The sequence below is a fragment of the Phyllostomus hastatus genome, unplaced genomic scaffold (genome assembly GCF_019186645.2).
Source record: "Phyllostomus hastatus isolate PE091 unplaced genomic scaffold, TTU_PhHast_1.1 phas_contig_210, whole genome shotgun sequence".
In the NCBI taxonomy this organism is placed as follows: domain Eukaryota; kingdom Metazoa; phylum Chordata; class Mammalia; order Chiroptera; family Phyllostomidae; genus Phyllostomus; species Phyllostomus hastatus.
In genome coordinates this window covers 3,168,705-3,188,273 of record NW_025333737.1, presented here as the reverse complement: position 1 = coordinate 3,188,273, position 19,569 = coordinate 3,168,705, and the positions used below count along the sequence as shown (strand labels likewise).

Genomic DNA, 19,569 nt, shown 5'->3' with positions numbered 1-19,569 from the left:
ACATAAAAATAATCCATACCACTTTGTCATATTGCCCTCTTTGGGCAATATGACATATACGTAAAACTATATTATGTATATAATTTTTGTCTTTATTCTTTGTAAAATCAAACACAGATACAGAAAATTCACAAAACAAAAATGTAGCTTAATGAATTATTATAAATAAAATTCCCTTGTAACTGCTAAGACAAGAAATATATAAAGCTTCACTAGCCACTCCTGAAGTCCTTCCACGTGTCTCAGTTACACCTCCTTTTTCCTAAAGTAACCACTCTCGTGTTTTCTAGTAATAACTTCTGGGGATTTCTTTATAGTTATATCACCCAAGTACACATCACTGTATTTCATTTTTTAGCTTTTGAGAGTTTTGAAATATACTTTGAATATAAATCCTTTTTCAGATACATAATTTGAAAATAATTTTACTGGCCTTTGGCTTGACTTCATTTTTTTCTTTTAAAAGTTTCCTTTGTAAGAGTAAAAGTTTTTAATTTTAATGAAGTCTAAATTATCAACATTGCCTTTTATAGTAGATTCTGCTTTTGGCATTGTATTTAAGAAATCTTTGACTAACTTAAGCTTATAAAAATTTTCACCTGTGTTTTCTTCTAAATGTTTTATAGTGTTAATTTTACATTGAGATAAATGAAACATTTTAATTTTTCCATAAGATATGAAGTATGAATCAGAATTCATTTTCATACATATAGATATCCAATTACTGTGGTACCATTTTCAGAAAAGATTGTCTTTTCCTTTCATCATTACCATTCCATCTTGATTATTGTAGCCTATATTGTCTTGAAATCTGATAGAGTCCCCCAACTTCATTATGTTTTATAAAATTCGTTTTGGCTAATTTGAATCCTTTGCCTTTTCATATACATTTTAGAATTGGTTGACATCTACAAGAAATTATGTTGGATTTTGATTGAAACTGTGTTGGGTCTTTGAATCATTGAATTTTTGGATCAATTTGGAGAGGATGGACCTCATAACAGTATTGAGTGTTTTAGTTCATAAACACTGTACATCTCTCCATTTAGTTGACTGATTTCTTTCATTAGGGTTTTATTACTCTTATATAAATTTTACTCAAGTATTTTTAGATATGTCTAAATATTTCATTTTCTTTCCTTGCTATTTTGAACATTTGAGGGGATTTTTTTCATGTGCACAATATGTCAGCCACTAGAGATAGTTTTATTTCTTCCTTTTTGTTACATATTCCTTTTCTTCTTTCATATTGCATCATATATAGAACTTCTAAGTGGAATGTTGAATAGGAATGATTAGAGTGGACATCTTTAGGGGAAAGCTTTCAGTCTTTAATTAATTAGGCTGTGGCAGGCTTTTGTAGATAACCTTATCCAGGTTAATAATGTTCCCTTCTATTCCTAGTTTTTGAAGGTTTTTATCATAAATGAATATTGAATTTGTCAAATTCTTTTCTGCTTCTGTTAATATGATTATGTGTTTTTTCTTTAATCTGTTTAGAATGGAGAATTTATTTTGATTTTTGAATGTTGAACTAACCTTTCATTTCTGGAATAAATCCTACTTGGTATCTAGTATATAGTATCATTTTTATATATTGCTAAATTTGATTTGCTAATATTTTGTTGAGCATTTTTGGTGTTTTGTTCATGAGGGATGTTGGTCAGAAATTTTCATTTTTTGTAACTGTTCTTGTCTGGTTTTGATAGGGTAATGATGGCCTCATAATGAATTGGAAGTATTCTCCCTTTTATGAGCTTGAAGAAGTTATGAGAATTGGTATTATTTGTTTCTTTAATGTTTGAATTTGACAGCAAAACTGTCTAATGTCACTGGACTGGAATTTTCCATGTGGAAATGATTTAAGCTATTAATTTAACTTCTTCAGTATACATATGACTATTCAGATTATCAATTTATTCTTGAGTGAGAGTAGTTTCTGACAAGTACAGGTAATTTGTCTGTTTTATCTTTACTGTCAGATTTATTAGCTTAGAGCTGTTCATTGTATTTCCTCATCCTTTTAATGTCTCAGGCCCTATAGTAATATCCACCTTTGATTTCTGTTTTTGTTTTCTAATTTCATTGATTTCTACTCTGTTTTTTAGTGTTTTCTTTCATATGTTTATTTTTTATTTTGTTTAAAGCTTTTATCTTTTTAGATTCTTACAATGGAAGCTTTCATAATTGATTTGAGATCTTTCTTTTTCTAATATAGCATTTGGTGCTTTAAATTTCTGTGTGTGCACTGCATTAGCTATATTCTACAAATTTTATGTTGTCTTTTTATTTTCACTCAAAACATATTATTTTCTAATTTCTCTTGAAAAAAAATTTTTTATTGACCCGTGGGTTGCTTAGAAGTATGTTGTTTAATTTCCAAATTTTGTGTTTGCTTTTTTTAAGTTATCTTTCTGTTACTGATTTGAAGTTTAATCACACTGTGGATACATAACATATTTTATATGAACTGAAATTTTTTGCACTTCTCAAGAGTTGTTTTATGGCCCAGAATATGATCTTTTTTGGTGTGAATCTCATATGTGCATTTGAAAAGAATATACTATTGTTGCCAGTGGGGTGTTCTAGAAATGTCATTAGATCAAGTTGGTTGGTAGTGTTCTATAGTGTTACTCTATGAATTTCCAGACTACTTTTTTAAAAAAGTTTCTGAGAGAGATGTTTTGGAATCTCCCAGTATAATTATAGACTTGTTTTATTTCTCTTCTCAGTTGTATCAGTTTTTGCTTCATGTAATTTGAAGTTCTTTTGTCAGGTTAATGCAAATCGGAGATTTGATGAATGGAATCATGTTAATTATATAATGTACTTCTTTATCCCTTGTGATTTTCCTAGCTCTGAAATCTATTTTGTCTACTATTAAAATAGGCACTCCAGCTTTCTTTTGTTTAATATTTTGCACTTAATTTAGAGTAGGTCTGCTGGCAACAGATTCTCTTAGTTTTCGTCTAAGAATCAATCTCTTCCTCCCTCTCGCCTGCCCCCTCACCCCAATGGCCTTTATTCCTGAAGACCGGCTAGAAAAAGGATTTTGTTTTAGATTGACAGTTCTTTTCTTTCATCACCTTAAAGGATAGATATTATAGCACTTCCTGTGGATTCTATTGTTTTTTTATGAGAAAGCTATGGTCATTCAAATTTTACTTTATCTTTGTTTTTAAGCATTTTGATGATGGTATGTGAGGCTTAGGTTTTTCTTTTGTTTTGTTTTTGCATTTGTCCTGTTTGGGCTTTGCTGAGCTTCTTGAATATCTACCTTTATGTGTTTTGTTTTGTTTTGTTTTTTGTCAAATTCTGCCATTACTAAAAAGATTTTATTCTCTGCCAATTTATTTTTTCCCTCATTATACAGTACCAATGTGGTGAAACTTAGACAATTTAAAATTATCCCAAAAGTCACTAAAGTGTATTCATCTTTTTTGGTCTTTTTTCTTCTTTATTCTTTAGTTTATATAATTTATCTGGCTCTATCTTCAAGTTTACTGTTTTCCTCTATCATCTCTGTTCTGCAGTTGAACCCATGCAATATTTTACATTTCTGATACAGTTTTCCAGTTCTAAATTTTCCGTGTGTTTCTCTTTTTATAATTTCAGTTTTTCTAAGAATATGTGTCTTTCAAGTTGTTTCATGAGTGTTAACCATTATCTCATTTATTATATATACAATAGCTGCTTTAAACTTTTATGTGAGAATTGTAACATGAGTCATCTTAAAATAGTCAACTGTTGGTCTTCTTTTTCCCTTTGTTAATTTGTCACATTTTTCCAGTTTGTGTGTGTGTTATTTATTCTTTCGCATGTAATTTTGGATTTTATCCTGGACATTTCAAATATTGTCATTTCTGAGTCCTGTTAATATCCTCAGGAGAATGTTGATTTGTGGTTAGTTTCTTTTTTGTTTGTGTGTTTGTTTTTGTTTTGTTTAGCAGATGCTAACTGTTTTAGATGGCTCGTTCTGTCTCACTTTCTGTGGCTGGTGTTCTAGTATCAGTTCTATTTAAACCTTCCTTCTCTCTACTCTTTGGATTTTCCTGGCACTGTGCCTCTCAGTACCAGTCTGGGGCTTGGACAGTGGTTTATATGATAGATTAGTTCTGTTTAGTGTACTTTTGAGTCTGTTTTACCCAACCATAAAATAGTATTTGTGTTGGTTTATACACAGAATTGGGGCATCTCTTTTCTACCTTTCTCCTCTCCTGATTTCCCCCATACTCTTCTGTTTCCATTGACCTTTTACCACTTCCTCTAACCAGGAAACAGGTTTCTCTCGGAATTTTAGACTTTGTCATTTTACAATTCACCATAACTAGAGCTGTTCTTAGGTGAAGTGGGAAAAGGAGAGGAGGGAAAAAAAAACCCAAAGAAAATTCCCCTTTGTACTTCTTGGATGACATGGGCCCTGTTTCCCAGTTATTCCATCAGAGAGGTTTTCTCACATAATTTTTCTGCTGCTGGGACATTGCAGTGCTAAAATGCGGGGGGAGACATTGCCCCCCACAATCTCCAGATCACAGCTGGTCCTTTGGACAGAAAAGAGGGATTTCTACAAGGATTTCTTTTAAGCACCCTCAGCATATTCTTTGCTCAGGCCACTCTTAGGTCAAAGCTGGAAGATAAAAGAGGAAAATGGAATCAGAAAACTCATGGTCTTACTCATTATTCTTCAAGTTTGGACTTCTTTCCCCAATCATTTATATTACTTGTTTATGGAATATTGATATATATCTTTTGGCCATATATATGTTGGTGGATCAGGTACTTTTTAAGTGATTTCAATGCTACCTGTTTATTTAAGGAATATTGACCCTTAATTGTGTTTGCTTTGGATGTTCAGGTTTTTTAAAAAGATTTTATTTAGTTATTTTTAGAGAAGGGGGAAGAAACATCGACTGGTTACCTCTCACATGCCGCTTGGCCCACAACCCAGGCATGTTCCCTCACCAGGAATTGAACTGGTGACCCTTTGGTTTGCAGGATGATGTTCAACCTGCTGAGCCACTCCAGTCAGGGCTGGATGTTCATTTTGTTTGTTTGTTTGACTCTAATTTTTTTTAAATAATTATTTTATTGTTCAATTACAGTTGTCTGTATTTTCTCTCCACCCCTCCCCTCCACTCCCTCCAAACCCTCGTCCCTCTCTTGCTTCCACCCTCCCCCTTGGTTTTGTCCATGTGTCCTTTATAGTAGTTCCTGAAAACCCTTCTCCACACTGTCTCCTCCTCCCTCCCCTCTGGCTATTGTTAGATTGTTCTTAATTTCAGTGACTTGGTTATATTTTGTTTGCTTTTTTCTTTTATTGATTATGTTCCAGTTAAAGGTGTTTGACTCTGATTTTTGACATAAATTTTTAAATGGATTAGTTTTTTGTGAGTTAAAAAATGTTAATAACATTTGGATGTTCACCCTAGTTAGAATTTGTATTTTTATAATTTAAACAATATTTTATTTTTCTCAAATTTAAAATAAAATTTATTAAAATGATAAAAGTTGCTATAAAAATTCAGGTGATAGTGTATAGGCTAACAAGTAATGCTATTCACAGCCTTACTTGATCAGAGAAAGATTAATATTTCAGTACATATCCTTCCATATCTTGTTTATAAATTTGCAGTACATATAGGGTATATATTTTAAGCCATTTATTTAAATTTTTTTTCAAGTTGTTTAATTGAGTTATAATTTACATACAGTATTTTAAGTGTGCAGTTGGAGTTTTGACAAGTATATACACTTGTGTAATTCACTCCCCTATCAGGTTATAGAATTCTTTCACTCCAAAAACTTTCCTTGGGCCTCTTTGTAGCCAATTTCCCTATTCTTCTTCTTCCCGGCATCAGGCCACCATGATCCATCACTTTAGATCAGTTTTGCATGTTTGAGAATTTATCCGAGGAATCATACAGTATGTGCTCTTTAGTTCCAGGCTTGTTTTACTGAGTATAATGCTTTGATATTAATCTGTGTTGCTGCATGAATCAGTAGTTTATTCCTTTTTATTACTGGGAATAATATTTTATTGTGTGACTATACCATAATTTTATTATATATATGCTTGTTGGTAGACATTTGTATTATTTGCAGTTTGGGGCTATTATGAGTAAAGCTGCTATATACAAGTCTTTCTGTGTGCCTGTGCTTTCATTTCTTATGAGTAAATGATAGCTATTTAAGGAATTGTTCCATCATATAGTAAGTATTTATTTAACCTAATAAGTATGTGTTAAACTGTTTTCCAAAGGGTTGTTCCATTTTACACTCTCATCAGCAATATAATGAGTTCCTTTCCTCACATGTATTTATCAAATTATTAAAAAAAAACAATTTTATACAGGATGGGGGAAAAGTAGGTTTACAGTTTTTGTACAAAAAATAATATAGTGATTAGTAAATAATAATACTGTTTTGTGTACTCACAAGATACACATACATGGATTTGTTTCTGAACTCCTTTAGATTATTAATTTATTTGTCCTATTTTTAATATTCTGGCAATGATGATAATGTATTTTGGTATTTGGTAGACCAAATGTTCCAGTTGCCTCATTATTTCTTGTTTGTTTGGGGTTTTTTTTGATGTTTTAGACGGTCCTATCCTTACAAATTTACTGTTTTCCTACTGTCAGTTTTAATATTTTGTCATCATAGTCTTAATATATACTATTTGTTCCTTAAATATTTGTGGAAGTTAGATCACTGTTAGGAGTGATATAGAGAGAGTAATTAAGTACTCCTAAAGTTTGAAAAATATATATGTGATATTAACTGTAGGAGACAGGGTGTAGGGTGGAGAGAATGCTACAAAAGTGGATGATACACATTGTGTCTACCTGTCTGGGAGAGAGTTAAATAATTACACTGTAATACAGTCAATACTGCAGGGTTTTTTGGAGCATGGAGAGAGAATGATCAGCTTTTCCTATGAGAGTTAAGATTTTACAAGCAGTATTACTTTTTATCCAAATCTTGAAAAATTTTGAATGGGAATTTGTTAAGCAGGTAAGAAAGAAGATGCAAATCATGGAACTTGCTGTAAAATCATTCATTCATAGTTCTTCAAGATCTCAAGTAACATTGAAGTTTTTTTATAGGTAGATTAATTATACTTTATATGGAATTTAGTTCAGTCTCCTCAGTTTAGGAGTGAGAAGAAGTTAAGTGATTTTCCAATGGTCATGTGTTCTTTTTTTTTTTTTTAAGATTTTATTTATTTTTAGAGAGAGAAAGAGGGGGGGAAAGAGAAGGAAACACTGTGTGCTAGAGACAGGTCGTTGATCAGTTGTCTCTCGCAGGCCTCCAATCAGGGACCTGGTCTGCAACCCAGGCATGTGCCCTGACTAGAATCAAACTGGCAACCTTTTGGTTCACAGGCTGGCGTTCAATCCACTGAGCCACACCAGCTAGAGCACAATGGTCATATATTATTGAAAGAACTGTAATTGAAGCTCTTCGTTCCAGAGAAGCTCCAGAGCAGGGAAATTAGTAAAAGTATATGGGGCAACCTTGAAAGTATGTTAGAAATAGAATACAAATAACAATGAACAAATAATGTTTTTATTGCAGTGTGGTGTTAATTTAGGGAGGTATAAAATACATGTAAGTGTGTTTTATTTAGTTATAAAGAAATTTTCTAGCAAGGATTAAAATTGGTTCAGTGACTTCACTAAAAATGAGAGTTAGTTGCTTAAAAGTTATATAGGGCCATGGGGAGAATTGGCTAGAAATTTTATGTTCCCTTAGAAATCTATTTGAATCAATTTTGGAGCTTTTCTCTTTAATTGGTGAAGTTAAGCAAGTTAAACAATAGCTAACATTTAATGTAGTGCTTACTGTGTCAGAAGTATTCGTCTGTGCTTCTATTTAATTATTTAACCCTCACAACCACTCTGTGAGGTGGGTTATTATTTTCATTTTAAAGATTAGGAAAATGAGATTATGTAAGTTACAGCTTACAAATAAATAGTGTTGCCTGGATTTATTTATATCCTGACAGTGTCATTCCAGAGCCCAGCCTTTCCATTGTGAGAATCATTAAAATTGGGTAAAATGGCCCTGATTTGTGTGGCTCAGTTGTTTGGGGTGTTGTCCCTCAAAGATCACCGGTTTGATTTCTGGTCAGGGCCACATACCTGGGTTGCAGATTTGGTCCCTGGTTGGAGTGCATTCGAGAGGCAACCACATGTCATGTTTCTGTCTCTCCTTCCCCTCTTTCTAAAAATAAATAAAGTCTTTTAAAAATAAATAAAATTAGGTAAAATGATACAAAGGAATTAGTAGCAGAACTACCAGGGAATTTACTGGTTATCTATAGTGTCTACTTATCTAATGAAGCAGTTTAGGTAAAGGCCATATTTTGTGTGAATTAGGTTTATGGGGGAGGTAGCCGTCTGCATTAAATTAGATACTTTCTCCCATTGCATTTTTTCTTTGGAATGTCTGTGTTAGAGTTGACTAAAACACTGGCATATAGATCTGAAAGGAAAAGAAAGACAGTGTACTAAATTAAATCTTTTGTGTATATTCTTATGTTCGAAAATCATTAATGGGACTCTGTTTTTAGAAACATACTGTGGATACATCTTGAGTTGTGCTTGTTTTTAATTGTGTCTTATATTATCTATTGCTCATGGATTAGATTAATATTTAAGTACTGATATAGGAAATCTTCTAAGAAAAATTTAATTTTAGAAGTGTAAGTATAGTATATACTTATATCCTATATGTAGTAGGAATTTTTTTTTTAAGGTGATTCTGACAAGCAGGTTTAGGAACTACGGTACTAAGTAGACCATACTTTCTTCTCAGTGAATTTCTAGACCTGAGATAATTTTGTATGGGTTGTTAAAAAATGATCTTACACTAATAACTCTTAGCAGCTTTTGCTTTTTCTGATGTGTTTCTTTTCTTATTTCTCTACAGTAGTTTATGCCAGTGTGGCTTCATTCATACAGATGAACCAAGGACTGGGATAGCAAGTATAAAATCAAACAGCTGATTGCCTAGCAGGATGCCATCAACTAACCGAGCAGGCAGCCTGAAGGACCCTGAAATTGCAGAACTGTTCTTCAAAGAAGATCCAGAGAAGCTCTTCACAGATCTCAGAGAAATTGGCCATGGAAGCTTTGGAGCAGTGTATTTTGTAAGTGTTAAAGGCTTAATGTTAGTGACCAGCATTTACTTAATATCCAGTCCTGGCGGAGCAAAAACCAATGATACAAAGAGATACAGCCCATACTCCATTTTATAGTAACTTGCATAGGTGTGTGTATAATATGAAAGTAGATAGTTTTATTTATTGGGCTTCATAGGTTATTGAAAAATGGAAAAGAATATTATTTTGCTTTAACTTACATGTTTAGAATTTTTAGCATCTGTTTTTAAAAGTCGTATCACTTGTACTGCTATAGAATTAAACATTGCAGAACACTGACTTCTGTAAAGTCCCATACAGAGTCAATTTTAGTGTTGTGAAAATCGAGGGTTATTATTTGATGGAAGCATATGAACCACAGTCTTTTTTCTTATGTGTGTACTTGTATGCTAATGTATGTACTTTATGCTAAAAAAATCAAATTTGCCATTTAACCAGTTTTAAGTGGATAGTTTGTGGCATTCATTATTATACTCATAATGTTGTATAACCATGACCACTATCTATTTTCAAAACTTTTTCATCACTCCAAATAGAAACTGTATCCATTAGCAATAACTCTGAATTTCCCCCTCTACCTACCCTCTGGTAACCTCTGATCTACTTTTTGTCTCTGTGATTTGCTATTCTAATATTTTATATAAATGGAATCATATAATACTGGTACTTTCATGTATAGCTTATATCACTTAAAATGTTTAATATCATTTCACAGGTCATCCATATTCATTCCTTTCTATAGCTGAATGATATTCCATTATATGTATATACTTGTTTATCCATCTGTTGATGGACACTAGATTGTGTCTATCTTTTGGCTCTTGTGAATAAATGCTGCAGTGAACATTGGCATACAAGCATTTGTTTCAGCCCCTATTTTCGAATTTGGCTACGTACCTAGAAATGAGAATACCAGATCACATGGTAATAATACGTTTAACTTTTTGAGGAAATGCCAAACTGCACCATAGTGTCTGCACTGTTTCCATTACTACTAGCAATGTACCAGAGTTCCATTTACTCCATATCCTCCCAAATGTGTGTTATTTTCTGTTATTTTTATTGTAGCCATCCTAGTAGGTATGAGGTGGTATCTCATGGTTTCGATTGCATTTTTCTAATGACTAGTAATGTTGAGCATCTTTTCATGTGCTTATTGGCCATTTACATATCTTCTTTGGAGAAAGGTTTATTCAAGTCCTTTTCCCAGTTTAAAGTTCAGGTTGTCTGTTGTTGCGACAGGAGGGTTCTTTATGTATTCTTAATGTTAAATTATTATCAAGTTAATGATTTGCAGATATTTTCTCCCATTCTGTAGTTTTTTTCCACCTTCTTGATAATGTCCTTTCATATGCAAAAGTTTTAAATTTGGATGAAGTCGGATTTATCTGTTTTTTCTTTTTGTTGCCTGTGCTTTTGGTGTCACGTCTAAGAATCTATTGCCAAATCCAAAGTCATGAAGATTTACCCCGTTTGTTTCTAAGTTTATGTTCTTAGCTCTTATGTTTAGGTCATCATCAATGCATTTTGAGTTAATTTTTGTATGTGTTGTGAGGCAGAGCTGCAAATTCATTGTTTGCATGTGAAAATCCAGTTACCATTTTGAGTGAATTTTTGTATGTGTTGTGAGGTAGAGGTCCAGTTTCATTCTTTGCATGTGAAAATCGAGTTATCCTAGTACCATCTGTTGAAGAGATTATTTTTCCCCATTGAGTTTGCTTAACTTTCTTGTCAAATCAATTTGCTGTATTGTATAGGTTTATTTCTGAACTCTCTGTTGTATTACATTTGTCTGTATATTCATCTTTATGCTACTGTATCACTGTTTTGATTAATGTGTGTTTGTAGTAAGTTTGAGATGACGATTAACTTTGTTTTTCTTTTTTAAGGATAGTTTTGGCTATTTAGGGCCCCTTGCAATTCCATATGAATTTCAGGATTGGCTTTTCCATTTCTTTTTAAAAATCTGTTGGAATTTTGATAAGGATTGCTTTAATCTGTAGATCATGTAATTGGCACCTAAACAATATTAAGGTTTCCAATCCATGGACACAGGAAGTCTTTCTAAACATTTGTTTAGGTCTTCTTTAGATTTATTCAGCAATACTTCAATGTACAAGTGTTACACTTTATTGCATATATTTATTGGTCTGTTATTCTTTTAGATACTGTTGTAATTTGAACTACTCTCTTAATTGCCTTTTCAGATTGTTCATTGCTGAAGTATAGAAATACAGCTGATTTATGCATGTTGATTTTTTTTCCAGTTACAGTTGACATACAATATTATATTAGTTTCAGGTGTACAACATAGTGATTAGACATTTATATACCTTACAGAGTGGTCACCTGATAAGTCTGATACCCATCTGGTACCACAGTTATTAAAATATTAACTATATGTTAATTAAATTAATATAACTAAATACTATTAACTATGTTGTACTTCATATCTTGTGACTATTTTTACAACTGGCAATTTGTACATTTTAATCCTTTTAACCTTTTCCACCTAATTCTCCCCTACCCCCCACTCTGGCAACTGTCATTTTGTTCTGTGTATCTGTGAGTTTGTTTCTATTTGTTTTGTTTTTGAGATTCTACATATAAGAGAAATCATATGGTATTTGTCTTTCTCTGTCTGATTTACTTCACCTATTATAATATCCTCTAGGTCCATGCACGTTGTTGCAAGTGGCAAGATTTCTTTCTTTTTATGGTTAAGTAATATTCATATATATATATATATATATATATATATATATATTTACCACATTTTCTTTATCCATTTGCCTGTTGATGGACACTGAGGTGGCTTCCATATCTTGGCTATTATAAATCATGCTGCAGTGAACATAAGGGTGAATATGTCTTTTCAAATCAGTGTTTTTGTTTTCTTTGGATAAATACCCAGAAGTAGAATTGCTGGGATATATGGTAGTTTTGCTTTCAATTTTTTTGAGGAAACTCTATATTGTTTTTGCATAGTGGTTGCTCTGATGTATAGACCTATCAAGAGTGCACAAGGGTTCCCTTTTCTCCACATCCCCACCAACATTTGTTATTTGTGGATTTATTGATGATAGCCATTCTGGCAGGGGGGAAGTGATATTTCATTGTGATTTTAATTTGCATTTCCCTGAGAGCGAGGAATATAAGCATGTTTTCACGTGTCTTTTGGCCCTCTGTGTGTCCTCTTTGGAGAAACGTCTAGGTCCTCTGCCCATTTTTTAATCGGATTGTTTGGGGGGGTTTTTTGTTTGTTCGTTTGTTTTTGGTTTTGGTGTTATGTTGTATGGGTTTCTTACATATTTGGGGTATTAGCCCCTATCATGTGTATCGTTAGCAAATGTCTTCTCTCCTTTAGTTTCTTCATTTTGTTGATGGTTTCCTTCACTGTGCTAAAACTTTTCAGTTTCATATAGTCTCATTTGTTTATTTTTATTTCTTTTGCTCCCCTTGCCTGAGGAGACACATACAAAAATATATTGCCCTGGCTAGTATGGGTTAGTAGATTGAGTGCTGGCCTGAGAACCAAAGGGTCACCAGTTTGATTTCCAGTCAGGGCACATGCCTGGGTTGGAAGCCAGGTCCCCAGAAGGGGGAGTGCAAGAGGCAACTACACATTAATGTTTGTCTCCATCTCTTCCTCCCTTCCTCTCTCTCTAAAAACAAACAAACAGACAAACAAACAGTCTTTTAAAAATATATTGCCAAGGGCGATGTCAAAGAGTTTACTGCCTATGTTTCCTTCTAGGAGTTTTATAGTTTCAGGTCTTACATGTAAGTCTTGAATTTATTTATTTTTTTATATAGTAAAAGAAAGTGGTTTAGTTTCTTTTTTTGGCATGTGTCTGTCCCATTTTCCCAATACCATCTATTGAAAACTGTCTTAGGCCATTGTATATTTTTGCTTCCTTTATTATAGATTTACTGATCATGTTAAGTGTAAGGTTATTTCTGCTCTTTCTCTTCTGCTTCATTGATCCGTATGCCTGTTTTTATGCCAGTACCATGCTGGTTTGATTACTATAACCTTGTAGTATAGTTTGATATCAGGTAGTGTGATGCCTACAACTTTGTTCTTTTTCAAGATTGCTTTGCTTTGGCTGTTTGGAGTCTTTTATAGTTCCATAGAAATTTTAGGATTATTTGCTCTAGTTCTGTGGAAAATGCCATTGGTATTTAGATAAGGATTGCATTGAATCTTTAGATTGCTTTAGATAGTTTGGACATTTTAACAATGTTAATTCTTCTTATCCATAAGCAGCTCTGTCTGTCCATTTATTTGTATCTTCAGTTTCTTTCTTAAGTGTCTTGCAGTTTTCTGAGAATGGGTCTTTTTTCTTAATGGTTAAATTTGTTTCTAGGTTTTATTCTTTTTAATGTAGTTATAAATTTGGTGTTTTTCTTAATTTCTCTTCTTATAGTTCATTATTGATGTATTAAAATGCAACTGGTTTCTGAATATTAATTTTGTACCCTACTACTTTACTAAATTCACTTATTAGTTCTAGTAGTTTTATGGTAGAATCTTTAGGATTCTCTATGTTTATTATCATGTCACCTGCAAATAATGACAGTTTTACTTCTTCCTTTCCAATTGAGTTGCCTCTTATTTCTTTTCCTTGTCTAATTGCTGTGGCCAGGCCTTCTAATACTGTGCTGAAAGTGGTGAGAATGAACATTGTTGTCTTGCTCATGATCTTAAGGAAGAAACTTCCAGCTTTCAGCTTTTCACTGAGTATGATATTAGTTGTGGGTTTATCATCTATGGCTTTTATTATGTTGGACTTTGTCCCCTCTATTCCCACTTTGCTGACAGTTTTGGTCTTAAGTGGATGTTATATTTTGTCAAATGTTTTTTCTGGGTTCCAGCCAAGATGGAGGCATAGGCTGAAACACTTCACTTCCTCACACAACCAAAAGAAGGGTAACAACCAATTTATAAACAAAAAACAGCCAGAACTGCCAGAAAATCATTTGCATGGAAGTCCAACAACTAAGGAGTTAAAGAAGAAATATTCATACAGACAGGTAGGAGGGGTGGAGACGGCAGCTTGCGGGGAAGGGACATGCAGCAAGGCAGCAGACTACGAGGGTGATCCTACATTCGCCTGCAGATAAGCTGGAAGGAACAATGAGGGAGTGAAACAGACCGTGAAACCCAGGATTTCAGCACTGGAAACTAAAGACTCAGATCCCCTGGCTGTCAAAAATCTGTGGGGGGTGTAGCGGATGGAGAAACTCCCAGTCTCACACAAGAGTCCTAAAACGTATACAAGCCCACCCACCTGCGAATCAGCACCAGAAAGGGCACAGTCCGCTTGTGAGAAGCAAGGGAAGTGATGAAAAGAGGGACAATAGCTGAGCAGGCAGCATTGTTCCCTCCCTGATTCTTCTACCACAGACAGTGCCCCAACATAGCCAAGAGGGTTGCCTCACCCTGGTGAATACCTAAGGCTCCACTCTTACCACATAACAGGTATGCCAAGACAAAGAAATGTAGCCCAAAATAAAGAACAGATCAGAGCTCCAGAAAAGGAGCTAAGCGATGAGGAGATAGACAACCTATCTGATGCAGAGTTCAGAACAGTGGTAATCAGGATGCTCACAGAATAGATTGAGCTCAGTTGCAAAATGAAGGTAGAAAGGAAGGCTACACAAAGTGAAATAAACGAAAATATACAGGGAGCCAACAGTGAAGGAAAGGAAACCGGGACTCAAATCAACTATTTGGACCAGAAGGAAAAAATAAGCATCCAACTGGAACAGAATTCAAAACAAAAATTCTGTTCCAAAACTAGAAGAAACAAGAATTCAAAAAAAAAATCAGGAGAGGCTTAGGAACCTCTGGGACAACTTCAAATGCTCCCAACATCTGAATCATAGGGGTGCCAGAACTAGAGGAGGAGCAAGAAATTGAAAATTTGTTTGAACAAATAATGAAGGAGAACTTCTCCAGTCTGGCAAAGGAAGTAGACTTCCAGGAAGTTGAGGAAGTTCAGAGTGTCCCAAAGAAATTGAACCCAAGGAAGACCATACTAAGACACGCCATAATTAAGTTACCCAAGATTAAAGATAAGGAGAGAATCTTAAAAACAGCAACAGAAAAGGAGAGAGTTACTTACAAAGGAGTTCCCATAAGACTATCAGCTGCTTTCTCAAAAGAAACTTTGCAGGCAAGAAGGAGCTGGAAAGAAGTATTCCAAGGCCTGTAAGGCAAGGACTTAACATCCAAGATTACTCTATCCAGCAAAGCTATCATTTAGAATGGAAGGACAGATAAAGCACTTTCCAGATAAGGTCAAGTTAAAGGAGTTCATCATCACCAAGCTCTTATTATATGAAATGTTAAAGGGACTTACTAAGAAATAGATCAAAAACTATGAACAGTAAAATGACAACAAACTCACGACTATCAACAACTGAACCTAAAAAACAAAAACTAAACAGTGGGAACAGGAACAGAATTACAAAAATGGAGATCATATGAAGGGTTAATAGTGGGAAGGGGGAGAAGCAGGGTGGGGGAGGTACAGGTAGGCACAAAATTGACAGGGGGAGGTTGAGAAGAGTATAGGAAGTGGAGAAGCCAAAGAACTTGCATGTATGACCCATGGACATGAACTAAGGCAGGGGGATTGCTGAACGATGGTGGGAACAGTACAGGAAGGAGGATACAGGGGAGGAAAAAACTGGGACAACTGTAACATCATAATAAAGTATACTTAAAAGCAAAATGTTTTTTCTGCAACTAGATATCATCACAAGGTTTTTATTCTTCATTTTGTTGATGTTGTATAGCACATTAGTCAATTTGTGGATATTGAACCAACCTATCAACCTGGGACTAAATGCCACTTGATCATGGTATATGAACTTTGCTGAATTTGGTTTGTTTATATTTTGTTGAAGTGTTTGCATCTATGTTTCTATGTTTATCAGGGATATTGATATATATATATTGTAGTGTCTTTGTCCAATTTTGTTATGAGGGCAATGTTGGTGTCATAAAATGAGTTTGGGAGCCTTCCCTTCAGTGTTTTGGAATAGTTTGAGAAGGATATGTATTAATTCTTCTTTCAGTATTTGGTAAAATTTACCTATGAACCCACAGGTCCAGGGCTTCTGTTTTTTGGGAGGGATTGTTTTATTATTACTGATTCAATTTTCTTTAGTAGTTTTGGATCTGTTCACATTTTCTGTTTCTTCCTGATTTAGTGTTGGAAGATCACATGTTTCTAAGAATGTATCCATCTCTTCTAGGCCGTCCAATTTGTTAACATGTAATTGTAGTATTTCCTTATAATTGTATTTTTGTAGCATTGGTTGTGACTTTGTGTTCATTTGTGATTTTATTTGGACCTTCTGTTTTTTTCTTGATGATTTGAAAATACTTTCTCCCATTCCATAGATTATCTTTTCATTTTGTTGATTGTTTCTTTTACTCTTCAGAACCTTTCCAGTTTGATGTAATCTCACTTATTAGTTTTGCTTTTTTGTTGCTTGTGCTTTGGGTGTCATATCCAGAAAACTGCGGCCAAGAGCAGTGCCAAGGATTTTTTTCTCTCTCTCACCTTTGTTTTCATTGGAGTGTTTTACATATTTCTATTTGATGCAGTTACTAATATAATTGGGCATAAGTTTAGTGTTTTCTATTTGATTTCTGTTTGTCCTATCTATTCTTTCTTTATACTTCATTCTTGTCATCTTTTGAGTTAGTCAAGTGTTCACTGTTATTTTTGTTTTAAAATGTTTTATTATTATTCAGGTATGAGGATGCTAACAGGTCAGGTAACAACTGCCACTGAAAAGAAAGTTTGTGGAATATACTCACAGAACCCAAGAGAAGGAGGCACACCATGCCATGGGGTGCCACAAGGGGGACGCACTGGTTTGGTTGAGGAGACACAAGAATCAAGAGAAGTACATGGCAGGAACCTTTATTGTGGTTTCTGTAGGAAGGAACAGGAGTGGCAGGGTAAGGAAGTGTTAAGTAATTTCAGCATACTCTAGAGTATCAGGCCTGTCCCTAGTTGTCTAGTGATTGGTCCTGTGGTAATTAGAGCCGGGTATAGAGAGCCCAAAGTGTGAAGTCATTGGAGATAGGGGCTCTGGATTGGTGATCTATATATGTAAAATGCACTTGTTTGCTGTCTCTAGGGATTAACTGAACCTGGGAATAGCAGGGCTTTTTTGTTAGCAAGGCACCAGATGTCAAAGCATCAAGTTACAATACACAAAAGACATAAGTAATATATATTTTAACTCTATCTTTTGATAATATATTTTTATTATTTTGTTACCTTAGAGATCATAATATATATTCTTGATTTATTATAGTTAAATTAGAACTTTTACTGCTTCTCTAACAATGTAAAAAGCTGTATAGTATTTCAGCTGTTTTTCTCCTTTGTGCAATTTTTATTATATCTTTTATTTCTAAAATATGTATTTGATTCCCATATTGTTTGTTTATTTAAAAGTCTCTGATAATCCTCACTGAGTCTCTTCATATTTCTAGTTTTTTCCTTTTCAGTATTTGGTCCATTTTTTAGCATGACATAATTTTTCATTGGTTACTGATAATTATGCTGGAAAATTTGTAGCTGTTTTGAGTGATGTTTTTTTCCAAAGACAATTACTACTACTACTATTACTACTACTACTACTTCTACTTCTACTTCTTCTTATTATTATTCTTATTATTATTCTTCTTATTGTTATGTAAGCTGATAGTATACTGGGGAATCACCTTGAGGCTTGGTTTTAAGCTTTGTTAGGGCCAGTTGACATCAGTTTTGCCCTTGGCCCTTATTCTTCAAGCATGTATCTTTTAGAATTCCAACAGAATTTCTAGGGTGTTTATCAAGCCTAAGTCATCTTGGTGGGTTTGAATTCCCACCTCCATCTCTCCAGCACTTCTTGTCTTCTGAAAGCTCTGCTATCTCTTAGTTTTCCAGCTACTTGTTTTTTGCTGAGTTTCTGGGAGTCTTACATAGATACATACTTAGACTTGATTATTTACTTGAGGAGAATTTGCAGATTTTTGAGCTGTTTTTCAGCTCTCTCTTGATTGGGCCTTTTAAGTCCCAGACATTTGGAAGCTCCTGTCTCTGGCCTCTGTTTCCACAGCCTATCTGCCTTCTTGGACTCTTATTTTTCCTGTACATCAAATTCAGGAATGAAGCTAGAGTAAATTTATAGCTCACTTTGTATACTGTTCTTTTCTGAAGGATTTGAGCCTTCATGTGTTGCTTTGTGATAGTTTCATGCAATTGTTTTACATATATGCCTACATGATACACTATTTGGACTTCAGGGATAGTCTAACACAACATCATGGCAAGAACTACTATTGAAATTTCCCTTGGTTAATATTATTTGCATGGATTATGAAGCTTTTGTAATAATTTAGGAAAGAAATGCTTGGGAGCTTAAACTAGATATTGATAGTGAAGGTGCATTTTAAAGTTTAAATTGATAGAATCAACAGAACTAATTTTATGACAAGGTAAGAAGGTGCATGTTGTATTTCCTCACTTGTGGAATATAGAATTACTGGTCGGGGATGTTTTTCTAGTACTTGGACCTCTTTAGGTATTAGTTTCTGGGGTTGTTCTATACAGGCTGGACTATTTCTGAGAGCTGTGGTTGAGAGAAAAGTTTTGTAATTCCAGAAGTAAGAATCTAATAGGGTCAACAAAAGCAAATTAGTGGAAGCTAGTTATCAGGAGCTGACTTTGGAAAGACCTGGTGGTTAAACATAATGTTCATGAACCTGGGCTGGGGAAAAAAAATTCCTGTAAAGGATATTACTGAGATACTTAGTGAAACTTGAATGTGGACTATATGTGCACTGGATAATAGTATTATCTCAATGCCAAATTTCCTAAATTTGATAATTGTGCTGTGGTTATTCAAGAGAAGGTTCTTTCTCATGAGATATATGAAGAAATACTTTCGAACCAAGAGTGAAAATTTCTATTCTCATATCCTCTTCAATAATAAAATGATGATAGCATTATATATATTTAGATAGAGAATTTAAAAGCAAATGTGGCAAAATGTTAACCAAGGATTTCTCTGTAGTAGGGGCTGGAAACTATAGAGCCCATGAACCAAATCCAGCCTGTGAACTGTCTTTGCTCAGCTTCCAAACTAAGAAAGGTTTTTACATTGAAAAAAGAATAAGAATATGCAACAGAAAAGACCATATATTTGGCTTACAAAGCCTAAAATATTTAATACCTTGCTCTTTTGTCTGATGTAGTGGGAGGAGTAAAGGTTCACTGTGCTATACCAATTTTACTGTGTGCTTGACAGATTTGTAAAATAAAATGAGGGAGGGAAACAAACAAACAAAAAAGCTGACTTAGGAAGTCAGGAAACCTAGG

General features: G+C 34.0%; 1 protein-coding gene across 5 annotated transcripts in view; it reads left to right on the top strand.

Moving 5' to 3' along the window:
* Positions 1-19,569, top strand: part of TAOK1 (TAO kinase 1) — a 144,501-nt gene that overhangs the window by 48,874 nt on the left and 76,058 nt on the right. For all 5 annotated transcript variants that reach the window (XM_045836986.1, XM_045836987.1, XM_045836988.1 and 2 more), the window contains one exon: positions 8,938-9,157. In XM_045836986.1, the coding sequence (XP_045692942.1) occupies positions 9,026-9,157 (132 nt within the window). In that variant the 5' untranslated portion in view covers positions 8,938-9,025. The remainder of the gene's footprint in view (positions 1-8,937; positions 9,158-19,569) is intronic.